This window comes from Haliotis rufescens, unplaced genomic scaffold, assembly GCF_023055435.1.
Source record: "Haliotis rufescens isolate VD_foot unplaced genomic scaffold, xgHalRufe1.0.p SCAF_13, whole genome shotgun sequence".
NCBI classification, from domain to species: Eukaryota; Metazoa; Mollusca; class Gastropoda; order Lepetellida; family Haliotidae; genus Haliotis; species Haliotis rufescens.
The window spans coordinates 28,155,023-28,172,960 of record NW_025963813.1 but is presented as its reverse complement, the minus strand read 5'-3'; the positions used below and the strand labels follow the sequence as shown (position 1 = coordinate 28,172,960).

Sequence of the window (17,938 nt, the reverse complement as noted above, 5' to 3'; positions counted from 1 at the left end):
AAATGAGTGAGAGAGTTGGGTTTAACGCCGCTTTTTACAGTATTACAGTTACATCGCAACGTGTCAGCTGCACAGCGAATCGCGGCACCTTAGACGACTCGGCCACCCGTGCCCCCTGACAAAAATGAATTCTTGAAACATATATTTATGCTTCAGACTGTTGTTAAAAAAAAAGAAATTGAACATCACAAACATTACATTATTGCAAGGTGATTTTCTTTTTAGAAAATCAGGCTCAAAGTTTTAAATTTAAAAAATGTCGGGTTTTGTAGCTGAAGCCGACAAAATATCTGGTCTCGATACAAAATCAAGTTGAAATTTTCAAGATAGTCTCCCCTTATCCAGAGGCTAAACCATAGGAAGTAAGTTGCCCTGTGGACAGCGACCTGACTGGGAATTAGAAAAAGGGTGTTCTGCGCCACCTCGCTGGGGCACATGACGCTTATGTGTCAGACACGGACATACAGCGCGCTGATTGGTCGGTTGATGCGGCGCGGGTTTGAAAAGGATTGAAAAGGGATGAGTTCATTACATGCAGGCTGTAATAGATAAGTGGAGAATACACTGACGTTAACTGCATGATAATGAAAGGGGTGAAAGACGCGGTCACAGTCAACACATTACACTAGGCCGTCGTTGGTATGATGAATGACAAAGCTGTCTGTCACCCCTGCATTATAGATTCGCCCGACTTTTTTATTCAAGCCTTTAAGAATGAACGGCATGCTGAGACGCTGATATGTGACCCTCACACTGAAGTTCATAGACATAACTGGATATTTCGTTATTCCTGTGATGTGATATAGATCAAATGACGAAACACAGTATAAAATGTGCCCCAACTTTAGTCATGCACAGCCTGAGACGTTTAATATGACCTGTCATCCGCACTTTAAGTCCGTTGTTGTTTATATTTGTCATAAATGACCTTGCTATAGAGCTGCAAAATATTGGGATATTTGTAACACAGGAAATAATGGACATTATGCTCCTTCTCATTGCTGATGATGTTGTATTTTTTCCTATTCTGTAAATTGCTTGCAAAAACAGTTAAATGTGTCACAGAGTTACTGTTCAAAATAGAGTCTTGAAGTAAATCTGAATAAAACCAATGTTGTAGTTTTTAGAAAAGGTGGTATTGTTGCAAAACATGAAAAGTGGTTTCTTGGTTCGTCTGCCTTGAGAGTTGTCACTGACTATAAATATTTAGGTCTTATCTTCTCCTCTAAATTGTCATGGTCTATGGCATGTAAGCAATAGCTGTTCAGGCGTCGAAAGCCATTATGCCTCTTTATAATGTATTCAGGAAAAATAGTCGTGTGTATTTTTTCACAGCATGTACCATTTCTTAAGGCAAAATAATGCCTATACTTTTGTATGGTTCTGACATATGGGGTGCTAAGTATTACGCTGCAATTGAAAAAGTTCACATTTCATATTTCAAATGTTTTCTCGGTGTTGGTAAGTTTGCCTCAAACAAGGCAATCCTTGGTGAAACAGGCCGGAGTAATATTTTTGTAGCCAGCCACTTAAGGGTAATCAAGTATTAAGGGGATTAAGTTACATGTACTTAGAATGATTACTGTCGGTCTGTCACCCGCGCCGGATCACTGATCGACCAATCGGCGCGCTGTGCGTCAGAACACCCGTATCACCTGACGGGAACATGGCAACATGGCTTTTGCAACATGGACATGCATTGTAACATAATGTACGCCTCTGTATATCACAAGGAGCAAAACGAGAAGTACAAAGGTGGACTCTGATGGTGCGCATGAATTTTCTGTTATCTGGATGTATCAACCAAACTTATAGTAAGTGACACCATTTATATCATGATTGTCAGGCTAAGTTAAATACCTGCTAAAAGAACGCTTCAAGAACAAGCCTTCCGTTGTTGTTGAGTATTTCGTGAAATTAACATCTGTCTACCCGCCCACCCTTATCTCCCATACCCACCCGGACATACAGTTGTCATCCAAAGTTGTGACCCTTGACTACTGGGTATAGCAATACCGGCATACAAGTTCCAGCTGTAACTCTTGAAAACAGGCTATATCAATACTAGTATGTCAGTTCAAGTTGTGACCCTTGAATACTGAGTATTTCACTATACAAGTTGTGACCCTTGAATACTGGGTATATATCTGTACAAGTTGTGACCCTTGAATACTGAGTATCATTATACAAGTTGTGACCCTTGAATGCTGGGTATATATCTGTACAAGTTGTGACCCTTGAATACTGAGTATCATTACACAAGTTGTGACCCTTGAATACTGAGTATCACTATACAAGTTGTGACCCTTGGATACTGAGTATCATTACACAAGTTATGACCCTTGAATACTGAGTATCATTACACAAGTTGTGACCCTTGAATACTGAGTATCATTACACAAGTTGTGACCCTTGAATACTGAGTATCATTACACAAGTTGTGACCCTTGAATACTGGGTATATATCTGTACAAGTTGTGACCCTTGAATACTGAGTATCATAACACAAGTTGTGACCCTTGAATACTGAGTATATATCTGTACAAGTTATGACCCTTGAATACTGAGTATCATTACACAAGTTGTGACCCTTGAATACTGGGTATATATCTATACAAGTTGTGACCCTTGAATACTGAGTATCATTACACAAGTTGTGACCCTTGAATACTGGGTATATATCTGTACAAGTTGTGACCCTTGAATACTCGGTATCATTATACAAGTTCTGACCCTTGAATACTGAGTATCATTACACAAGTTGTGACTCTTGAATACTGTGTATCATTACACAAGTTGTGACCCTTGAATACTGAGTATAATTACACAAGTTGTGACCCTTGAATACTGACCATCATTACACAAGCTGTGACCCTTGAATACTAGGTATATATCTGTACAAGTTGTGACCCTTAAATACTGAGTATCATTATACAAGTTGTGACCCTTGAATACTGAGTATCATTACACAAGTTGTGACCCTTGAATACTGAGTATCATTATACAAGTTGTGACTCTTGAATACTGGGTATCATTACACCAGTTGTGACCCTTGAATACTGAGTATCATTATACAAGTCGTGACCCTTGAATACTGAGTATCATTACACAAGTTGTGACCCTTGAATACTGGGTATATATCTGTACAAGTTGAAACCCTTGAATACTGAGTATCATTAAACAAGTTGTGACCCTTGAATACTGAATATCATTACACAAGTTGTGACTCTTGAATACTGAGTATCATTATACAAGTTGTGACTCTTCAATACTGAGTATCATTACACAAGTTGTGACCCTTGAATACTCGGTATCATTACACAAGTTGTGACCCTTGAATACTGGGTATCACTACACAAGTAGTGACCCTTGAATACTGAGTATCATTACACAAGTTGTGACTCTTGAATACTGAGTATCATTACACAAATTGTGACCTTTGAATACTGAGTATCATTATACAAGTGGTGACCCTTGGATACTGAGTATCATTATACAAGTTGTGACCCTTGAATACTGAGTATCATTACACAAGTTGTGACCCTTGAATGCTGGGTATCAGGTATCATTACACAAGTTGTGACCCTTGAATACTGAGTATCATTACACAAGTTGTGACCCTTGAATACTGGGTATATATCTGTACAAGTTGTGACACTTGAATACTCGGTATCATTATACAAGTTGTGACCCTTGAATACTGAGTATCATTATACAAGTTGTGACCCTTGAATACTGGGTATATATCTGTACAAGTTTTGACCCTTGAATACTGAGTATCATTACACAAGTTGTGACCCTTGACTACTGAGTATCATAACACAGGTTGTAACCCTTGAATACTGAGTATCATTATACAAGTTGTGACCCTTGAATACTTGGTATCATTACACAAGTTGTAACTCTTGAATACTGAGTATCATTACACAAGTTGTGACTCTTGAATACTAAGTATCATTACACCAGTTGTGACTCTTGAATACTGGGTATCATTATACAAGTTGTGACCCTTGAATACTGGGTATCATTACACAAGTTGTGACCCTTGAATACTGGGTACATATCTGTACAAGTTGTGACCCTTGAATACTAAGTATCATTACACAAGATGTGACCCTTGAATACTGAGTATATATCTGTACAAGTTGTGACCCTTGAATACTGAGTATCATTACACAAGTTGTGACCCTTGAATACTGGGTATATATCTGTACAAGTTGTGACCCTTGAATACTGAGTATCATTACACAAGTTGTGACCCTTGAATACTGAGTATCATTAGACCAGTTGTGACCCTTGAATACTGAGTATCATTACACAAGTTGTGACCCTTGAATACTGGGTATATATCTGTACAAGTTGTGACCCTTGAATACTTGGTATATATCTGTACAAGTTGTGACCCTTGAATACTGGGTATATATCTGTACAAGTTGTGACCCTTGAATACTGAGTATCATTACACAAGTTGTGACCCTTGAATACTTGGTATATATCTGTACAAATTGTGACCCTTGAATACTGAGTATCATTACACCAGTTGTGACCCTTGAATACTTAGTGTCATTACACAAGTTGTGACCCTTGAATACTGAGTATCATTATACAAGTTGTGACCCTTGAATACTCGGTATCATTACACAAGTTGTGACCCTTGAATACTGAGAATCATTACACAAGTTGTGACCCTTGAATACTTGGTATCATTACACAAGTTGTGACCCTTGAATACTGGGTATATATCTGTACAAGTTGTGACCCTTGAATACTGAGTATCATTACACAAGTTGTGACCCTTGACTACTGGGTATAATTCTGTACAAGTTGTGACCCTTGAATACTGAGTATCATTACACAAGTTGTGACCCTTGAATACTGAGTATCATTAAACAAGTTGTGACCCTTGAATACTGGGTATATATCTGTACAAGTTGTGACCCTTGAATACTCGGTATCATTATACAAGTTCTGACCCTTGAATACTGAGTATCATTACACAAGTTGTGACTCTTGAATACTGTGTATCATTACACAAGTTGTGACCCTTGAATACTGAGTATAATTACACAAGTTGTGACCCTTGAATACTGAGCATCATTACACAAGCTGTGACCCTTGAATACTAGGTATATATCTGTACAAGTTGTGACCCTTAAATACTGAGTATCATTATACAAGTTGTGACCCTTGAATACTGAGTATCATTACACAAGTTGTGACCCTTGAATACTGAGTATCATTACACAAGTTGTGACTCTTGAATACTGGGTATCATTACACCAGTTGTGACCCTTGAATACTGAGTATCATTATACAAGTCGTGACCCTTGAATACTGAGTATCATTACACAAGTTGTGACCCTTGAATACTGGGTATATATCTGTACAAGTTGAAACCCTTGAATACTGAGTATCATTAAACAAGTTGTGACCCTTGAATACTGAATATCATTACACAAGTTGTGACTCTTGAATACTGAGTATCATTATACAAGTTGTGACTCTTCAATACTGAGTATCATTACACAAGTTGTGACCCTTGAATACTCGGTATCATTACACAAGTTGTGACCCTTGAATACTGGGTATCACTACACAAGTAGTGACCCTTGAATACTGAGTATCATTACACAAGTTGTGACTCTTGAATACTGAGTATCATTACACAAATTGTGACCTTTGAATACTGAGTATCATTATACAAGTGGTGACCCTTGGATACTGAGTATCATTATACAAGTTGTGACCCTTGAATACTGAGTATCATTACACAAGTTGTGACCCTTGAATGCTGGGTATCAGGTATCATTACACAAGTTGTGACCCTTGAATACTGAGTATCATTACACAAGTTGTGACCCTTGAATACTGGGTATATATCTGTACAAGTTGTGACACTTGAATACTCGGTATCATTATACAAGTTGTGACCCTTGAATACTGAGTATCATTATACAAGTTGTGACCCTTGAATACTGGGTATATATCTGTACAAGTTTTGACCCTTGAATACTGAGTATCATTACACAAGTTGTGACCCTTGACTACTGAGTATCATAACACAGGTTGTAACCCTTGAATACTGAGTATCATTATACAAGTTGTGACCCTTGAATACTTGGTATCATTACACAAGTTGTAACTCTTGAATACTGAGTATCATTACACAAGTTGTGACTCTTGAATACTAAGTATCATTACACCAGTTGTGACTCTTGAATACTGGGTATCATTATACAAGTTGTGACCCTTGAATACTGGGTATCATTACACAAGTTGTGACCCTTGAATACTGGGTACATATCTGTACAAGTTGTGACCCTTGAATACTAAGTATCATTACACAAGATGTGACCCTTGAATACTGAGTATATATCTGTACAAGTTGTGACCCTTGAATACTGAGTATCATTACACAAGTTGTGACCCTTGAATACTGGGTATATATCTGTACAAGTTGTGACCCTTGAATACTGAGTATCATTACACAAGTTGTGACCCTTGAATACTGAGTATCATTAGACCAGTTGTGACCCTTGAATACTGAGTATCATTACACAAGTTGTGACCCTTGAATACTGGGTATATATCTGTACAAGTTGTGACCCTTGAATACTTGGTATATATCTGTACAAGTTGTGACCCTTGAATACTGGGTATATATCTGTACAAGTTGTGACCCTTGAATACTGAGTATCATTACACAAGTTGTGACCCTTGAATACTTGGTATATATCTGTACAAATTGTGACCCTTGAATACTGAGTATCATTACACCAGTTGTGACCCTTGAATACTTAGTGTCATTACACAAGTTGTGACCCTTGAATACTGAGTATCATTATACAAGTTGTGACCCTTGAATACTCGGTATCATTACACAAGTTGTGACCCTTGAATACTGAGAATCATTACACAAGTTGTGACCCTTGAATACTTGGTATCATTACACAAGTTGTGACCCTTGACTACTGGGTATAATTCTGTACAAGTTGTGACCCTTGAATACTGAGTATCATTACACAAGTTGTGACCCTTGAATACTGAGTATCATTAAACAAGTTGTGACCCTTGAATTTAGAATCATTATACAAGTTGTTATTCTTGAATACTGAGTATCATTACACAAGTTGTGACCCTTGAATACTGGGTATCATTACACAAGTTGTGACCCTTGAATACTGAGTATCATTACACAAGTTGTGACTCTTGAATACTGAGTATCATTACACAAGTTGTGACCCTTGAATACTGAGTATCATTACACAAGTTGTGACCCTTGAATACTGAGTATCATTACACAAGTTGTGACCCTTGAATACTGGGTATATATCTGTACAAATTGTGACCCTTGAATACTGAGTATCATTATACAAGTTGTGACCCTTGAATACTGAGTATCATTACACAAGTTGTAACCCTTGAATACTGAGTATCATTACACTAATTGTGACTTGAATACTGGGTATCATTACACCAGTTGTGACCCTTGAATACTGAGTATCACTACACAAGTTGTGACCCTTGAATACTTGGTATCATTACACAAGTTGTGACTCTTGAATACTGGGTATATATCTGTACAAGTTGTGACCCTTGAATACTGGGTATCATTACACAAGTTGTGACCCTTTAATAATGGCTATATATCTGTACAAGTTGTGACCCTTGAATACTGGGTATATATCTGTACAAGTTGTGACCCTTGAATACTGAGTATCATTACACAAGTTGTGACCCTTGAATACTGAGTATCATTACACAAGTTGTGACCCTTGAATACTGAGTATCATTACACAAGTTGTGACCCTTGAATACTGGGTATATATCTGTACAAATTGTGACCCTTGAATACTGAGTATCATTATACAAGTTGTGACCCTTGAATACTGAGTATCATTACACAAGTTGTAACCCTTGAATACTGAGTATCATTACACTAATTGTGACTTGAATACTGGGTATCATTACACCAGTTGTGACCCTTGAATACTGAGTATCACTACACAAGTTGTGACCCTTGAATACTTGGTATCATTACACAAGTTGTGACTCTTGAATACTGGGTATATATCTGTACAAGTTGTGACCCTTGAATACTGGGTATCATTACACAAGTTGTGACCCTTTAATAATGGCTATATATCTGTACAAGTTGTGACCCTTGAATACTGGGTATATATCTGTACAAGTTGTGACCCTTGAATACTGAGTATCATTATACAAGTTGTGACCCTTGAATACTGAGTATCATTATACAAGTTGTGACCCTTGAATACTGAGTATCATTATACAAGTTGTGACCCTTGGATACTGAGTATCATTACACAAGTTGTGACCCTTGAATACTGAGTATCATTACACAAGTTGTGACCCTTGAATACTGAGTATCATTACACAAGTTGTGACCCTTGAATACTAAGTATCATTATACAAGTTTTGACCCTTGAATACTAAGTATCATTATACAAGTTTTGACCCTTGAATACTCGGTATCATTACACAAGTTGTGACCCTTGAATACTGAGAATCACTACACAATTTGTGACCCTTGAATACTTGGTATCATTACACTAGTTGTGACCCTTGAATACTGGGTATATATCTGTACAAGTTGTGACCCTTGAATACTGAGTATCATTACACAAGTTGTGACCCTTGACTACTGGGTATATATCTGTACAAGTTGTGACCCTTGAATACTGAGTATCATTACACAAGTTGTGACCCTTGAATACTGAGTATCATTAAACAAGTTGTGACCCTTGAATTTAGAATCATTATACAAGTTGTGATTCTTGAATACTGAGTATCATTACACAAGTTGTGACTCTTGAATACTTGGTATCATTATACAAGTTGTGACCCTTGAATACTGGGTATCATTACACAAGTTGTGACTCTTGAATACTGAGTATCATTACACAAGTTGTGACCCTTGAATACTGAGTATCATTACACAAGTTGTGACCCTTGAATACTGAGTATCATTACACAAGTTGTGACCCTTGAATACTGAGTATCATTATACAAGTTGTGACCCTTGAATACTGAGTATCATTATACAAGTTGTGACCCTTGAATACTGAGTATCATTGTACAAGTTGTGAACCTTTTTTTCTTTTTTTTTAACCTTAGGTTTGCAGTGTTTCGGCGACTGTAACCTTGTAACGTTTTAACAACGTTTGTAATTTCTGGGTCATATCAGGTTTTTATAATACTTTCTTCTGCCAGGTCGTGTAGACGACTCAGTTTACAAATCTACACATCGCGGAATCTTAATGACGGGCAGACAAACCCAAAATGGACTTCGTCCTTAATACAACCATTGTTACATAGCCGACAAAAGCATTGTGAATACACAATATCCTTTCTTCTGCCCAGATTACTCCGTATAGGCAATTCACTTAATCTCAACAGGCACAGCATACGTCTATGGTCTCCATTTCAGAAAGCTGTAACATAATATCCCATATCCAATAATATCTTGACGTGTGAATAATACCTTAATTTACAAGACTCATAAATTTTCATCTGTATACTCTGTTTGTTACAATCCAACAAACGCTGTCTAAACAGCTGCAAGAAACACTTAACATCATCAACATTCTGTTCGTCCCACACATAACCAAATCCATAAATGTCGAGTAAATATTTAACATGAGTTGCCCAAGTAATTCTACCACATACATCCAGATTCTTCATTAACAAATAACGCTGTCGGGGATATCTTTCATCATTCATTCTAATTCTTTAAGGTATGATGAACGATGGTTTTTGAATGATAAACGTATCAATGTCAGTACTTACTATAGTTATCTGGGTGTTCTGTTTTCAAATAGATTGTCTTGGACTAAATGCATTGATACCCTTAAGATAACAGCCCATAATGCTTTGTTTGCTATTAAACAATTGCAGTTTCACTTTGTAAATATGCCAGTTAACATTTTATTTAAATTGTTTGATATTAAGAAAAAGCCCATTCTTCTTTATGGTGCTGAGATCTGGGGTTGCAAAGGTAGTCGAATTGTCGAATCGAACTTTTCATACTAAGTTTTGTAAATTGTTTTAGGAGTTGGTAAATATGTATCAAGTACAGCAATATTACCTGAATGTGGAAGATATGGTTTGCATGTGGATTATCATATGAAGTGTGTTAAATACTGGTTTATATAAGGACATGTCATTGTGGTATGGCACATGTTTGTTTTAGGATATGTCATTGCGGTATGTCACATGTATTTATAAGGACATATCATTGCGGTATGTGACATGTTTATTTTAGAACATCTCATTGTAACATGTTTATTTAAGGACATATCATTGCGATATGGCACATGTTTATTTAAGGACATATCATTGCAGTGTGTCACATGTTTATTTTAGAACATCTCATTGTGATATGTAACATGTTTATTTAAGGACATATCATTGCGATATGGCACATGTTTATTTAAGGACATATCATTGCAGTGTGTCACATGTTTATTTTAGAACAGGTCGTTGTGATATGTAACATGTTTTTTAAGGACATATCATTGCGATAGGGCACATGTTTATTTGAGGACATATCATTGCAGTGTGTCACATGTTTATTTTAGAACAGGTCATTGTGGCATGTCACATGTTTATATTAGGACATGACATTGTGGTATATTTACATTTTTGTTTAAGGATATATCACTGCGGTATGTGACATGTTTATTTAAAAGCATGGCATTGTGGTATGTCACATGTTTCTTTAAGGACATATCGTTGGGGTATGTCATATGTTTATATAAGGACATGTCATTGCGGCATGTTTACATGTTTGTTTAAGGGCATGTCACTGTGGTGTGTCACATGTTTCTTTAAGGACATGTCGTTGCCGTATGTGACAGGTTTATATGAGGTCATGTAATTGTGGTATGTCAAGTGTTTGTTTAAGGACATATCATTCCGCTTTGTCACATGTTTGTTTAAGGACATATCATTGGGGTATGTCACATGTTTGTTTAAGGATATAGCATTGCGGTATGTGACATGTTTATTTAAAAGCATGGCATTGTGGTATGTCACATGTGTCTTTAAGGACATATCGTTGGGGTATGTCACATGTTTGTTTAAGGACATATCATTGTGGTATGTCACATGTTTGTTTAAGGACATATCATTGTGGTGTGTCACATGTTTGTTTAAGGACATATCATTGTGGTGTGTCACATGTTTGTTTAAGGACATATCATTGTGGTATGTCACATGTTTGTTTAAGGACATATCAGTGTGGTGTGTCACATGTTTGTTTCAGGACATGTCAGCTATAAGGAGGAAACTGCTGTGGTTGGTTGTATTGGGGTTTTGCACCACGTCCGTACTGTTCTCGGTGACTCACAGAAATCGTTTTCCAAGTACAACCGAGGAATCCTCTGCATCTAGACGTTACACAAGAGGATCCGGTAATGATGGGTAATAAGTTTTGTTTTTATTTTCATAAACATTTCAAAATGATAATGTTATTCAAACGAATGACCTGGGGAGAACAATGATTCGTGAGTAGCTTCATCTGTTTTGAATATGATATTATGAGGATCCCCCAAGGCCTAATATATATTCCTGTGGTAACCGTTCTCTGTGTCGCTCAATATAAATACAATTTTAATATTGACTTGTTGCTGCACAGAGCTAAGGGCTATAATGTTTTTCTATTATTCGTAATTCCATTCTTAAAACACTTGCCTTCAAATATCTGTACTAATGTTATGGATCACGGATCTTTCTTTGTACTCGGGTTGAGACCTGTGAAGATCCGGGTTAGAATAGATCTTAAGCAACCCATGTTTGTTGTAAGAGGCGACTAACGGGCACAGGTGTCCAAGCTAGTTGATCTGGTTGATGCATGTCATCGTATCCCAACTGCATATATCTATGCTCATGATGTTAATCACTGGATTGTCTGGTTCAGACAAGATTTTTTTTACAGACCGCCGTCATATAGCTGGAATATTGCTGAGTGCGGCGTTAAACAAACAAACAAACAATACAAAAAAAACTCATCGGGTTGGAGAGGGTTCAGATTTAAGGGCGTCATGGCTGTCCTGAATATTAGTTTAAACAGAAACTATAATGATCCTATTTGTCATTTCATAAGAGGTAAATTCTAAACACCTTCATAGTAAAATAATGATAAGAACAGAATGTTTACAGGCCATAAAATGTCACGCATCATTTTGATCAAAAGAACGACAAATATATTTCATTCCGAAAGTATTTGAATATTTAAGAAATAATATGGGAATTGCTTATCGTACAATAACAATAACGTCGTCAAATATATGACGTCACCAAGTTGCGAGCGCATTTCGTTCATTTGCTGCTATTGACAATCACTGCTGCCACGTGACGATGATAAAGTTGATATTTCCCAAGAATATAGACTTCATTTTGATTTTGATGATGTCCTCCTCAAAACAAGTTCTATCGATAAACAAATTTCCAAATACTCTGCATGGGCGATAGAGTAATAATTTGTTAGAGACATGTTGTTTGATCGTCACGTGGAAGGATCGAATTTTCAAATGAGTGATACGGTTTAAGTCTTTAAAAGCTTCATAAAACCGAACACCTTGACATGTTGCAGGAACCGATGGATGGTGCTGTCCCTCGACTCCGTGTACCATACCGACGTCACTTATCTTGATGACGTCACAGATTGGAACATTGTGGTATCTGGCGCTCAGCCATACCTGGATGGATGCCGGTACGTAGCCCCGTGGTATTTCCGGGCTGGAATTGGTTGTTTAATAGCAAACCAACAGTAACTGTGTGGAGATTGTCGAAAGGGGCGCTTGCTTGTGGTGAGAGTCAACTAACGGGATCGGGTGGTCAGACTCGCTGACTTGGTCAATGCATGACACCGTGTCCCAGTTGCGTAGATCGATGCTCATTTTGTCAATCACTGGATTCACAGACTAGATCATTTATAGACCGCTGTCATACAGATTGAATATTGCTGAGTGCGGCATTAAACAACAAACAAAATAATAATAATAATAATAATAATAATAATAATAATGATGAAGAAGAGGGAGAAGATGAGGGACACATTCCAGAATGCCCATATCAAGGAAAAACGTCGGGCAGAGTACAAATGTAGACTTCAGAAAATCTGGCGTTCAGAGTTGAACGCTCGCAATAAAGTAAAAGCCACAAATACTTATGCTGTACCCGTCCTTTCATATTCTTTTGGTGTTGTTGATTGGACGAAACAAGAAATTCAGGGTATTGACACCCTCACACGAAGATTCATGTCAGACAATAGATCCCACCACCCTCGCTCTTCCCTCAATCGCGTATATTTATCAATCATTATGGGAGGACGTGGTTTGATTAACGTTGGGGCTCTTCATGATAGAATTTTTTTGTGCACTTTTGCACACATTTATTTGTCTGATGATCCTCTTGTGAAGCATGTCAAGACTCATGATGAAAACAGGGTATTCGACATTTTTCTAAAACGAGCCAAGGATGTGGGACATAATCCCAATGTCGGTGTTGATTTTGTTGGTTCTGTACTGCTGGGCGGTACACAAATGAGTGTCAACCAGGCGAAGTGCCATATCAAGTCGGCCAAGACTCAGTTTTTAAAGGAGAGGCTATCTGAACGACCACTGCATCGAGTTTATGTGCGGTGTCTTGAGAAGATCAGTAATCCTGCAGAGTCCTTCGCTTGGATGAAGTCGTCTGGTCTGAAAAGTGAAACAGAAGGCTTTCTGTTTGCTGCTCAGGACCAGTCACTTCCCACAGGAAACCGTCAATGTGTGATTTTGAATCAAAATGTAAATATGATATGTAGATTATGTAATGAACACATTGTCAGTGGATGCCCAGCTTTGGCACAAACAGAGTATCTTAAACGACATGATGGTGTAGCTCGATCATTTTATTACCGTCTTCGCCATGCTTGTGGTTTTGACACAGAGGTCCACCCATGGAACGACCCGGAATATGTAGAAGGCGTCATGGAAAATGATAAATACAAAATTCTTTGGAATAGGCCCATTTACAGCCTCAGACGTATCCAGGCTAACAAACCTGATCAAACCTGATCTTTATGTCCGACTCCCCGTTGTTCTCGGTGCCTTAGGTGTGGTACCTCCCAATACGTTGACTGACATTGTGAGAGTACCCGGGTTTGCTGCCAGGAATACAGCCCTTCTGACAATCTGGGTAATTCAGAAGGCTGCAGTGTTGGGGAGTCTTCACATTCTCCGAAAAGTTCTTGGTGAGTTTGACTAGGCAGCGCTTCCTCGGAGAAGTCCCATTCGCTGTCTGGGCTGCGTGTAGAGTGGGCAAGGGCCCTGAGCTGATGATGAGCCTAACCAGCCTGACTGTGCCAGGATCACCCAAACCCTCTTTGCTGCATTTTTTATTTTACATGCAGAGGCAAGTCAATTGTTCACCTGAAAAAAAACACGAGAACAAATGGTACAAGTCAAAATAGGGAATTGCATCGGACATCATTTTTGTCACTGATGTCCTTCACATGTCCACCATAAATCTTTTTGAAAGTTTGTAACCGTGATCAAACAGCTTCTGCGCAAGAGTCGTATCAAAAAACGTTTAACATCATGGTTGTGAACTGGATTTAGGTTTTTAAAATGAAAGTAAACCAAGGAAGATAGAAGATGATATGAGTGGTAATAAATATACATGAGACCCGTGAAGGTCCGGGGTAGAATAGGTCTTCAGCAACCCATAGTTTTCGTACAAAGCAAACTATGCTTGTCGTAAGAGGCGACTAACGGGATCGGATGGCCAGGCTCGCTGACTTGGTTGATACATGTCATCGTATCCCAATTGTGTGGATCGATGCTCATGATGTCAATCACTGGATTGTCTGGTCCAGACTCGATTATTTACAGATCCCCGTCAAAAGCTGCAATTTTGCTGAGTGCGGCGTTAAACAACAAACAAACAAACAAAAACATATACATGATCATGACACTCTTATTTATTTTACTACATGATGATCTGCAATCTGTTATAAGTAACAGCTATTTATTATTTTTCAGGAAACCGCGGTGCACCTACCTTCACCCCAAGAACATCAAAGATCTGCCGTTCTACTCAATTAGGCATGCTGGAGAGAAAGGTTATCCCCTGAAGAACATAGCCTACCTCTATGCCATGTCACAATCAGCGGAGGTTATCTACGATTTGGAATATGGTGTCAAACCCATCCTTCCAATGAACAACTTCATCTACAGTCATCACACGCATGGCCTCATCTACACCGGCAACACCACATTCAATCACTACAAGCATTTTGGTCAACCGTGTTTGCATCCCGTGGGATTCCCAACATCTGTAAACGCGACGCAGTCTAAAATGTTTGACCTGTGCTATGTCCCTACACCTCCAATGCAACATGGCATCGTTAGTGGTGAAACGCATCTTTATCATGACCAGAGACGAAAAGTATTGCAAATCAGCAAAGAAACGAGTCTGAATCTTCAGTTTGATACAATGGCACCTCCTGCATTTGTCCCCCCGGGTAGATTCTCAGCAGTCACAGCCGGTAATACACTTTTTACTCGTAAAGCATTCTGGATAATGCTACTTCCGACTTCTGGAAACTCAATGCTGAATGGTGTGATACGAGGTTATATTTCCCAGAGGTTGCTATGGGAGACCAATGACGCCGTTGGTCATATGGGGGTCACTGCCAAACGAAACTATGACAAATATTTTAACTTCAGAGATGCCGTCATGGAGTCAAATATAGCTAATGTGTTGGTAAAAGAGCTGGAGAAATGGACATGTGATCCTTCAAATTCCCTTCAAGAATGTTTCGGGATTCTTGTTAAACACATCGTCAGTGAAGGTGTAATAGATGAAGGTAATATTGAGTCGATGAAATCATGGATGCGGGATTTAGAAAATATAAATATCATTCCCGACTCGCAAAGGATATATTTCAATAAAATTCAATATGCCGAAGACCAGATCTGCACTGGGATGCACTTTGCCCCAAGTCAACACAATCATAAGATATATAACCTGACGTCAATGTCCGTGGTTGTACAGCTACCCTGGGATAACAAGCCCATCTGTCCTGAAGTGGATGAAGTCAAAGAAGCCCTGAGAAGTGGAGCTCCTGCAAAGTACTTATTCACAGATGTGCTGCTTATTGTGGAGATAAACTACCCACAACTTTACAGTACCACTCGGATCGTAGAGCCCATTTATAGGAGATACTTCCCCAATATCCTCTTCTGTGGTCCGAGTATGGAATCGTTCCACCAGTACAACAATGGTGAATTGTCCCATGTACAAGGCATTACTGAAGGATGGCATTACATGTATGGCTGTATTGCATATGCCATGAAGATGAACTACAGAGCCAAAGGCTATCTTCATATTGGCGATGACACTTTTCTACAACTTTGGAATCTTCATAAACTGCCGCGAGATCATGTGTGGTTTAATAATAAACTGAATGTATTCAACAGGAGCGTGTTGAACTCCCCCTGGCGGTGGTGGAAGGAGATGGAAGGCAGGAAAAACTATGAACAAGTGCTTCACGAACTGAAGGATATATCTCAAAGGGGAACAGAAGGTGCCGAGTTGGCTAATCGGTTTTACACTATGTATGTTCGGAACAGACAGTCTTTGGATCTGATGTTTGGATCCACATGTGACTTCTATTATGTACCAAACAGACTGAAGGACATGTTTGTATTTCTCATCTCATTGCTGAAGAAGCATAAAGTTATTATTGAAGTAGGGGTTGCCACAGTTCTTCAAGGAATGGATAGACAAGAAAACATCGAGTACATTCCTGGGAAGTTAATCTTCGGAGAAGACAGGGGTAGAGTCCAGGAACTGTTCTCATCGGACGACTACTTCTTTCATCCGATGAAATTTGGACGTTGGATGAAAACCGATGAAGGAAGGACATTTTTCTGCGAGAGACTCCTGCCCCTGTTGGAAGGGGGTGTCCAGTTCCCTCCGAAAGAAATGCACCAATAGCATGTAAATGTTCATTAATCCAGATATAAGTATATCAAACATAAAATGTTAGGGATCATGAATATTTTTGGGGAGATTGTTTTGCACTGAAGACTGTTTCTTTTAATGTGTGCAGTATATAAAAATATTTCATGATTCCTGACTGTTTTTTGTTCAGTATGCATAATCTATTGTAACAGTGACATAAGACTGCATTTTAAACGTCAGGGTTTAAATGTTTTATTTTCACAAACACCATGATGACTCTGATATATTTTCTCTTGGTGCATGTAAAAAAGAAACGCGAACACCATGCATCAATTGGTACATATTGGAAACATCTCTTCTTAACGCAGATACTTCTCTATATATTCCTATGGTTTGCGCTTCTTTTGATGGTGAGTATATATACTGACTTAGTAATAATTGTGACCCATTACTGACATTAGAGTTATAATAGTATGTCAGTGGGGGAACATTCTTGGAGTAGTGGGTAACATGGTCGTGATACGGTGGGTCTGAAGAAAGGTTTCAATGTAGAGACGCCATAGTGGAATAAAGAAATATTGTGGTTCACCCCAAGTGTTAGACAAAGTCTGCTGTATTTTCCGACGCTAACGTTCCTCGTTTACATCGCCAATTGTTTGGTCTTGATCGCCCCGGATCATCACGGAGTTGGTATACTGTGTCAGAGTGGGGTATCCATGTCGCCTCAACTCATATTTATATCTATATTTATACACAGTTTGACACAAGTACGTTGCCCTAGTAGTCGACACGCAAGAGGGCAGTAAACAGTCCCTCGTTGTGTGTAGGGACATGCCTACGTATCCTGCCTTATCCAGCAGATCAACACATCCGGCCATACTTACTGGCCTCAGAACAAACAACAGTCCAGGCGGAGATGACATGCACTTTAAAAATCAGTATATTGTGCATTGATAGACCA

The 17,938-nt window shown here is 38.5% G+C and overlaps 1 protein-coding gene across 1 annotated transcript; it reads left to right on the top strand.

Moving 5' to 3' along the window:
- Positions 1 to 1,630: 1,630 nt before the first annotated feature.
- On the top strand, positions 1,631 to 17,565 carry LOC124118294 (probable glycosyltransferase STELLO1). Its single transcript, XM_046480406.2, has 4 exons — positions 1,631 to 1,814; positions 11,288 to 11,445; positions 12,617 to 12,736; positions 15,051 to 17,565. Exons 2-4 carry the CDS (start codon positions 11,291 to 11,293, stop codon positions 17,008 to 17,010), a joined length of 2,235 nt encoding a protein of 744 aa, XP_046336362.2. The 5' UTR covers positions 1,631 to 1,814; positions 11,288 to 11,290; the 3' UTR covers positions 17,011 to 17,565.
- The last annotated feature ends 373 nt before the right edge of the window (positions 17,566 to 17,938 follow it).